The 10,041-nt window shown below is 44.4% G+C and overlaps 1 protein-coding gene across 1 annotated transcript in view; it reads right to left on the reverse strand.

The window, feature by feature from the left end:
* Window positions 1-8,392, reverse strand: part of MEI1 (meiotic double-stranded break formation protein 1) — a gene marked incomplete at both ends in the record, with an annotated part of 47,451 nt that extends 39,059 nt beyond the window's left edge. The window contains 5 exons of the mRNA XM_080939735.1: window positions 932-1,037; window positions 3,553-3,626; window positions 5,955-6,005; window positions 6,764-6,887; window positions 8,234-8,392. Coding sequence (XP_080795861.1) covers window positions 932-1,037; window positions 3,553-3,626; window positions 5,955-6,005; window positions 6,764-6,887; window positions 8,234-8,392 — 514 coding nt within the window. The remainder of the gene's footprint in view (window positions 1-931; window positions 1,038-3,552; window positions 3,627-5,954; window positions 6,006-6,763; window positions 6,888-8,233) is intronic.
* Between the last annotated feature and the right edge of the window lie 1,649 nt (window positions 8,393-10,041).

Below are 10,041 nucleotides of genomic sequence, written 5' to 3' on the forward strand. Positions count from 1 at the left end.
AAAGGTCAATCCTCTGGGAAGAATGTATTTACATTTCACTGATTTTTTTTAAAGATTTATTTATTATATATAAGTACACTGTAGTTGTCCTCAGACACACCAGAAGAGAGCATCAGACCTCATTACAGATGCTTGTGAACTGGGAATTGAACTCAGGACCTCTAGAAGAGCAGTTGGTGCTCTTAACCACTGAGCCATCTCTCCAGCCCCCTCTGATTTTTTTATTTAAGTGCTTCAAGGACTGTGAGATTGCTCAGGGGGTAGAGAAGCTTGCAACCTGAGAAAACCTAACAACCTGAGTTTGATCTCTGGATCCCACAAGATGGCAGGAGAAAATGACTCCCAAGAGTTTTTCTCTGGACTCCACAAAGTCTCTGTGGCTTGTATACACACACCTGCATAAACCTGCTTCTGTGTGTGTGTATGTGCGCACAGACACACACACACACACACACACACACACACACACACACACACACACACACTAAGTTGCATAAATAAAATGCAAAAGTGCTTTGTGTCCCAGAGTTAATTCATCTCTCCACCCAAAGGAAGGTCAAACTAAGCCCTTAATCCATTTATATTAAAGGTGAGTAAAGAACCAAATATTGTAGTACACACCTCTAATTCTACTACTCACTGTACTGAGGGAAGACTGTGAGTTCAAGGCCAGGCAGGATTATATAGTGAGACCCTGTCTCAAAAAAACAAAACAAAACAACAACAAAAAGCCCAAGACCACAGTCAAGAAATTGGCCTTTTTCAAACTGACCAGTATGGAGCATTTTCTGCAGATGAGAAAATTGTTTTTGGAGAGCAGATAAAGAAAGTAATACCTTCCCATGTGTGCATACACAGTGACTAGGGCACCCAAGTGGCAATGCAACCAAAATCGAAAAGGTTAGGGCCACCCTCTCCACAGGAAACTCACTGTGCTCCATTACGAGATCTTCCGCCAAACCAGGAATGGCATCCACCAGCTTGCCGAGAAGAGTCGTGGTGGCCAGGCTGCCTCCCATGGAGGGCAGGTTACACAGCTACAGGAAGTGAGCACGTTCGCAGTCAGAATCACAGCCGATCTCTCCCCAGGATGCTCTTGCCCCACCCAGATCAGTATCTGCTGTGCATGGCCATCACTGTAGGCAGCTTTCACTAAGTCTCCTCCATTTACCTGGGAACTGCTGGCGAAAGGGACCAAGCCAAACTCCTCTCTAAGTCCTCAGTTCCTAGTTAGTACATGGTTGTTACACTGTTAATATTAGCATATTTTCATTGGGGTTGTAGCTTGGTGGTTGAGCACTTGCCTAGCATGTTTTAAGATCTTGTGTTCAATACACACACACACACACACAAACACACACTCACACAAACACACACAAACACAGATAAACACACACACAAACACACACAAGCACATACAGACAAACACACACAAACACACACACACAGACAGACAAACACACACACAGACAAACACACACAAACACATACAGACAAACACACACTTACACAAACACACACAGACAAACATACACAGAGACAAATACACAAACACACACAGACAAACACACACTCACACAAACACACAAAAACACACACAAACACACACAAACACATACAAACACACACACAAACACACACTCATACAAACACACACAAACACACACAGAAACAAATATACAAACACACATACACACAGAGACAAACACACACACACACTCACACAAACACACTCACAAACACACACAGCATATACAGACAAACACACACAAACACACACACAGAGCATGTTTTGCCTCCCTCAGACCCAAACACTGGATAATAAAGTTGGAAACCTCATAAAGATAAAACACTGATTCTAAATGTATATACATACATATTTTAGCTACCACTACTGAATATTCAATTAACTTTTTGTGGATGAAGTACTGGAGATTGAACACAAGGCCTTACTGCCTCTGAACTATATCCCCAGCATGATGAACGAATGTCACATGGCTTGAATAAGCATAATTTTGCTGATCTTATGATAGACGTGAATCTCTTCATTCTTTGGGTTTTTGAGATCTCATCTTGCCGAGGCTAGCCTTAATTCTCTGCAGAGCTGAGGCTAGGGACTATAGGTCCCACCACTATGCCCAGTTCTTATTGTCAAACTCTCTGTGTGACAAGAACTGCATTTTGTGACTTACAGGAAGAGTGACCTTCTCTACTGCACAGACTCTTCCAGTGGAAATAAGAACACCACTCTCTGACATTTGTTGATGAGGCTGGATAAGGTATTGCACATCAGCCAGGCTTGGCACTGCATGCCTTTAATCCCAACACTCAGGAGACAGATGTGTGGGATCTCTGAGTTCAAGGCTAGCCTGGTCTACTAATAAGATCCTGTCTCAAAAAAGGAGGGGCTGGAGAAATGGCTCACTGGTTATGAGTACTGGCTGCTCTTCCAAAAGACCCATGTTTGTTTCCCAACACCCACATGACAGCTCACAACCATCACTCCAGCTCCAGGGGATCAAACACTGTCTTCCGAGGGCACCAGGCATGCATGCGGTACACAGACATACATGCAGACAAAACACCCATATGCATAAAATAAAATTTAAATTTAAAAAGGTGTTTCTTATAAGCTGGATATAATGCCAGTACTTGAAAAGTTGAGGCAGAAGAATCAAATGTCCAATGCCTGGACTATGTATAGAGATCCTATCGGAAAAAAGAAGAAAAAGAACGAACAAAGCATTGCATGCAAATCACCTCACAGCATGTAATATAGAGAAAGTGATCAATAAATGTTAATGGCATCATTCTGACGAACATGTAATATAATCAGAAATTCAATCTATTAATCACATATAAAATAATTATATAAGTAAATACAATATATAATTAACTATTCTCTTGGTTAGACTAAAGTGAACATTTGTCTTCCTTAATAAGGATAATAAGATAAGAAGTGATTCTTAAGCTGGGCATGGTGGTATGCACCTCTGACCCCACATTCAGGAGGCAGAGGCAGGCAGCTTTCCATGAGTTCCAGACCAGTCAAGGCTACATCGTTTGATCCTGTCTCTGATACAAAAAGTGGTTTTGATATTATTCCTCCATCTTAGGCACAATACAAAAAATATGGTTTAACTGGCCTTTAACATAATAAAGAAAGCATGTTATACACACTGTGCAAGATTGACTTCAGATACTGATACCAAGTCATACACACAACTCAAAACCAAGCAAAAATACCAAATTCAGACATGTATCTATTTCCTTGATACATGCCTCAACAGAATATGGGCTGTGTCTAGGAAGTCTCTGAGGACAGGCCATGAGACGGCTATACAGGGAAGGGAAGGCTGTGTGCACAGAAGCAGAACTCGGATTTCGGAAGGGGAAGCTGTACAGCATACAGTGTGCTAGATAGCAAGCCGATATACTTAGGTTCTGCCACCAACTGTCGGGACCTTAGGCAGATCTCTGGACTAACTTCTTAGCTCTGGGAGAATCCTGGGATGCTGAGGGGGTCTCAGGATGCCACAGCTATATGCTCACCTCTCTGAGGCACTCATTCGTTAGGCAATGGATGATCTGCTCCATATTCGGCTGAGTGGTGAGCTGGATAAGGACTGAAGAGAGACAACAGCATCACAACCCAGAAGACAACCGCACACCCATAATTCAGCATCTCAGCCCACCCCCTCAAACCACAGGCATGGCAATGATCCGCTTGTAGGAAATAGTATCAGTTTTCCTCTCTCCCTCATTAAAGTGCGTGTGCCTATCTTCATTGCTTCGTATTAGCAGTTCCCATCTCAGGCTGCAACTAGAATCACGGAGGCTTTAAAGAGCTTTAAAAAGAAGCTAATGCAGGGCTGAGGCATGGTTATGGAGGAGTGGCTGCTTATCACACGTGGTCCTGGAATCAACCCCCGGAGGAGGAGGAGGAGGAAGAGGAGGAGGAGGAAGAGGAGGAGGAGGAGGAGGAAGAAGAAGAAGAAGAAGAAGAAGAAGAAGAGGAAGAATAGAAGAAGAAGAAATGTTAATATTCCAAGTCCCATTCTAGACCAATTAAATAAGAGTCTCTAAGCCTGAGTTTCTTTATTTTTTATTTGTTTGCTTTGAGACAAGGTCTGATGTAGTCCAGGCTGGCCTTAAACCATTATGTAGCCGAGTTTGGTCTTGAACCCTTGGTCCACCAGCCTCTACCTCCTGATATTCTGGGATTAGAGGCACGTATCACCACACCTGGCCCCAAGTACTTTATGTGAATAATTCTTAAATATGAACAAACGTAAGCATATACAGGTATATCAAAATATTTTTTATTTATATTTTCTTATACATGTATATATATGTACTTATTTATATATTTTTACACTTTAAAGCGTTTTATATTTGTGTGTGTGCTGTGTGTGTGCCTGTAGGTCAACCTTTGAGAATCAGTTCTCTTCCTCCATTATATGAGCACAAGAAAAGCTACTATGAAGCCAGGTTGAAAACTACTTTTTATTATCTGTTTTTTTTTCCTTCCTCAAAGTTCGCTCCTTTACATTTGAGAAAATATAATTATTTTTATTGCATATTTTATGCATTAATATATCCTTATATATTACTTATATATTTATTATATACAATATACCACATGTTATATATTATACATACTATTTATAACTATTATAATTATATATTATATTTTATTTATGTAATAATTTATATTATAATCATAATTATCTTAAGATAATTATATGTTGAGTTCCTGTGCTATTAACATAATATCTCTCAGCTTCAAATCTATTTTACTATACAATTATCGAGATGTTTCTGCTATCATTTTTGAGAAGTCTAGACTGGTTAGAAAAGCCACAATATAGATGGATGTACAGCATTGCTGGGATGCTCTACCACTCTATCACTGTCAGAATAAAGAAGCAGTCGAAAACAGCTCCCCTACGGCCAGGAAGCAAACAGGAGAGCAGGGCGAGGAGGGTGTTGGGTACCACCAACACTGGGGAACTCACAACCAACTATTACTCCAGCTCCTGGAAACATATGGTACATACATGTATACACAAATAAAACCAGAAAATTCGAATTGAATAGTTTTAGAAGAAATTTATATGAAATCTATTTTTAAAAAATAATGTCGCCGAATTATTTTATGGTTTGGTTTGAGGATTTTTTTTTTAGGAGGATTTTTTTATGTATATGAGTGACTGATTAAATGTATGTAATACATACCACATGCATGCCTAGTGCCTGCAGAGGTCAGAAGAGGCCACTGGATTTCCAGGAACTGGAGTTACAGATGACTGTGAGTCACCATGTAGGTGCTGGAACTACCCAGGCTCTCTGGGCATCAGGGGCACTTAATCCCCGAGCCATCTCTCCACCCAGTTTCTTTGTTTGTTGGCTTCAAACTTAGTAGATAGCCAAGGATGGCCTTGAATCGCTGATACTTCAGCCTCCTCCTCCCAAATGCTAAGATCATAGGGGTGCACCACCACACGTGGCTCGGAAACAAAAAGTGTTTGTTGACCATGCCTTGCTTGCTTCTTTCTTTCTAAAGATTTGTTTATTATTTATGTGTATGAGCACACTGTGGCTGTCTTCAGACACACCAGAAGAGGGCATCAGATCCCATTACAGATGGTTCTGAGCTATCATGTGGTTGCTGGGATTTGAACTCAAGGCCTCTGGAAGAGCAGTCAGTGCTCTTAACCACTGAGCCATCTCTCTAGCCATCTTTCTTTCTTTTTTTTTTTAAAGACAGGGTCTCTATGTATTCCTGGCTGTCCTGGAACTCAATGTAGACCAGGCTGGCCTCAAACCCACAGACATCCTCCTGCCTCTGCCACAGAATGCTGGGATTCATGGCACACACCACTACTGAATTCGGGCTAATTGTCCCCGGTTTGAATGGTAGGTACACACAGCTTCAGTAGGAAACACCTTACCTTCAATACAGAGGTCTGCCACACTCCCATCTTCCACACAGCTTAGCAGTCCTTGGAGCAGAGGGAGGCAAGAAAGGGGTAATTAACAGTGCAGTTTCAACACACACACAACTTTACAAAGGCAAATACCATTGTAAAACCAGCAGTTTTTAAACAGTCTACTCTCAACAACACCTAGAGTTCTCAATGTCCGATCTGACTTTTAAAACGATGAGAGTCCGAGTTCACAGCAAACAGACTGTGCTCTGGAGTCTGTGGCACATCTAAGGTTAAGAAGAATAAATACATTCCAGCAGTCTTCGTTTCTCCCAATGGTCAGCAGTTGATAAGCCTGGAAAGCCTCAACCCAGGGAAGCACTCAATGCTTGTTATCCATCTTCCCTACAAGGATGAGGTCCCCAGTACGCTGTAACAGAAGGAACCACCTCACTCTCTACGTGAAGAAACTAAGGAAGGAGAAGGAAAATGACTTAGCAGTATTATAACCCAGGTAAGCCAACTCCATTCCAGGCCTCTCTTCCTGAGCCGGGTGGGTCTCCACTGTACAAGAGGAATCACCCACTTTCCATATTTCTCTTTCTGCTTCCACTAGCCTCTTAGATCTGCTAAGTACCGTTATCACAAAATGATTCGTGCGGCTTAGAAAGGGGGAGGGGTCTGTATTGCTATGATCACAACAAAACAGCTTGCCAGTGAACTACCTCGGTGATAGAAGACGTGTAAGTCACCTTTCCAAGTCCTCCCAGGTTAAAACCTACGCTTTGCATGCACAATTCACGCCAGTCTCCCCCCCCCCCCCCGAATCTCACCAAAAAGCACTCGGACGAAATGGATGCAGACCCTCTGGTCCTGAGCGATCAGCTGAGTGACCAAGGAGGTATGCCTCACCAGGGCGTCTTGGAAGCAGAACACCACATGCTTCTTGCGCACCAGCTTCAGGTGGATAAAGAGAAATATTTCAATAGTAACCAAGGCAGGGTCGGTCTAAACCCAAGCAAATGTGATTCCTAAAATTAGCCACAAGAGGATGTCAGCAGTCACTTAAGCCGTGAGGGAGCCATCCTTCCTGGGGGGTGGGGGGATGGACACCATTTACACTAGGAAATTCATACATGTGTACAGATGTATGCAGAAACTAGAGTTTCTATCTGACATTTGCAGAGCACTTTATTTACAAATCACTCTTCTTCACCAATACGTTTGGAGGAAGGATTTTTTTTTTTTTTTTTTTTTTTTTTTTTTGGTGTCTCATGTAGTCCAGGCTGGCCTCAAACTCACTATGTAGCTGAGGCCGGCTTTGAATTAATCATATTTCCTCTCTCTCCCAAACATGTGCCACCAACAGATTTCAGCCCAAGAAACTGGTAAAGTGATCAGAACCGGGTATTATCCCCATTTTATGGATGATAAAAACAGAGGCTCAGAGATTGTCCTAAAGTCTCAAATCCAAGGTCTAAACAGGCATCGACCAAGGTCATTGCTCCTTCCACTTCAACCCTCTGGGGAAATGATATTGGGAACCCTTCATGAGCCTCACAGCCTTAGGCAGAGAAAACACATCCTTCCATTCAGTGTAAGCATAGACCCTCACGCTGGTCAGTTCCTGCAAAAATGTTCAAGACAAACTTAGATTTTAAAAAAAGAAAAGGGCATGGTAATTGTAAGCCTCTAATCCGAGCATTTAGGAGGCAGAGGCAGGTGGATCTCTGTAAGGCCAAGATCTCTGGGGTGTCTAGTGAGATCTCCAAACAAGCAACTCTGCTAAGGCAAATGTAGAGTTCTGTCCATCAAAAATGACTTCCCATGCACCCCGCTTCGGAAACCTCTGCCCAGCACTCCTGATATCACAAAGATCAAAAAAAGCTTCTCCCCCATTTTTTTCCCACTAGGGCAGCTGAGCTGGGGTTCATTCCCAGAGATGGAGGACAGGCTGGTGAGGAGCAGGGACAGAGAGGGGAGGGTGCGGCCCTGAGCCCTGGAGGTGACCTGGGGCTCCTCTCTACTCAGTGCATCTAGGGACAGGCTCACCAGAGACTCAGCAGGCGATAGGCAGAGCCTGCTGGAGGGTAAGGCAAAGAGGGTAGGGCGGAGGACCACAGGAGAGATTGGGGGGGGGGGGGCAGCAATGGCCGCTGCAGCCAGGAGCCTTGGGGAAGCGGGTCGGGTTTGGGTTGCGTTTCAGGAAAGGTGTGCCTGGTTCGGAGAAGCTGGCTTGCTGAGGAGAGTGAGGGAAATGGCTGCACCACTTCCTTGAAGGGGAGGGAGGGTTTAGGTCGCACCGACACGCCTGGCTCGGGCAGCAGCTCCAATGCGCAGGCCAGGCAGACGTGAGGTGACACCGGCAGCAGCCAGCGCGGATCGTGCCGGTGATGGGTCCTCTCCAGAAGCAGCACGGCTTCTTCATCTCTCCCAAACGAGGGATGGTCAGCAGCCGTCATCTGTCGCACAGTCACCTCCTGGCTCCCGCTCTGCAGCGCAAGTTTTCCCGCGCGCCGCTTCTGCGCAAGCGCAGTTGGAAGGGCGCGCCGAGCAGAGCTCACGTGGTGGAGCTCGTGTCTCTTGCGCCCCGACGCTGCAGCGAGCGAGCAACCACTGCACGGGCGGGTGTTGTAGACCAGGACTGTAGATTGTGTGCAACTAAACCCAAAAAGACTGTGCATAGACCTGCCTCGTCAGGAATCTGTGCTCAAAGCCTTTATAAAGTAGCTGTCAGATTTGATGAAGGAAAGAAAATAAAATTTGCTATTATTTGCTCTCCGTTCTTTGACTAAATTTTTTTTTTTGGTATGAGCGTTAAACTGTGTGTATGATTGTACACCATGTGAGTGCCTGGTGTCTGCAGAGGTCAAAAGAGGGAGTCAGAGTTCCCTGGAGCTAGAGTTGGGGAGGCCTATGAGTCACCATTTGGGTGCTGGGAACTAAATCCAAGAACAAATGCTCTTAACCACTGAGCCATCTCCCATCTGTTTATTTTGAGTTAGGTTCTGAGGTAGTTCTGGCTGGTCTCAAACATGATATGTGATATGAGGATGACTTTAAATTTTTGATTCTCCCAAGACTGAGACAGGACTGTCCTATCATTTCCGCTGTGTCCCAGTTGTTGGAAGTTAATCGTGTTAAATCACACTCAAGGAGGCGGGGTTACACAAGGCACGAGCCCGGGTCCAGGGTGGATCTCAGTTTGGAGAGGAGGGGGAGAAGAGAGAGAAAGAGAGATCTGGGAGAGAGAAGGCCTTCACCAAAAGTTTCTCCTTGATTCCAGTTGATACTACCCATATACCCCTCGGTATAGGGCCATCCACTAGAGAGTACCTGACCTGTCAGGAGCTACACCTCAAAGAAGACTGACTCTTCCCTCCCACAGAAGCCATCAAGTACCCATAGCCCTCAGGAGTGGAGGAGTCCATGAATGCCCTCTCACTCCATGCTAGAATGTAGACTGGCTTGATCTTGCACAGGTCTTGTACAGGCAACCACAGCTGCTGTGAGTGTGTCAGTGTAATATCCTGTCGGGTCCAGAAGACACTTTTCCCTCTGGTCCTCCTTAACTTCTGGTCTTATAGTCTTTATGCCTCTTCCTGCTCTGTGGTTTCTCAGCCTTTATAAACCTCACTTCTTTGTAGTAATGAGTCAGGATAACACTGTGTATTATGGTTTGTATATGCTTGGCCCAGGGAGTGGCACTATTAGAAGGTGTGGCCCTGCTGGAGTAGGTGTGTCTCTGTGGGTGTGAGCTTTAAGATCCTCATCCTAGCTGCCTGGAAGCCAGTATTCTGTTAGCAGCCTTCAGACTAAGATGTAGACTCTCAGCTCCTCCTGCACCAGGCCTGCCTGGACACTGCCATGCTCCTGCCTTGACGATAATGGACTGAGCTTCTGAACCTGTGAGCCAGCCCCAGTATTATCCTTCATAAAGCTTGCATTGGTCATGGAGTCTGCTCACAGCAGTAAACTGTGTCATGAAGACCACTACCCCACCCTCCAAACAACTGGGGCTGAGTATCCTGGTTCAATCCGGATCAGTTGAGAATGAGGCAAGTCAAAGGCAAAAAACAAAACAAAAAACAAACAAACAAACAAAAAAAAA

This window comes from Micromys minutus (assembly GCF_963924665.1).
Source record: "Micromys minutus genome assembly, chromosome: 27".
In the NCBI taxonomy this organism is placed as follows: domain Eukaryota; kingdom Metazoa; phylum Chordata; class Mammalia; order Rodentia; family Muridae; genus Micromys; species Micromys minutus.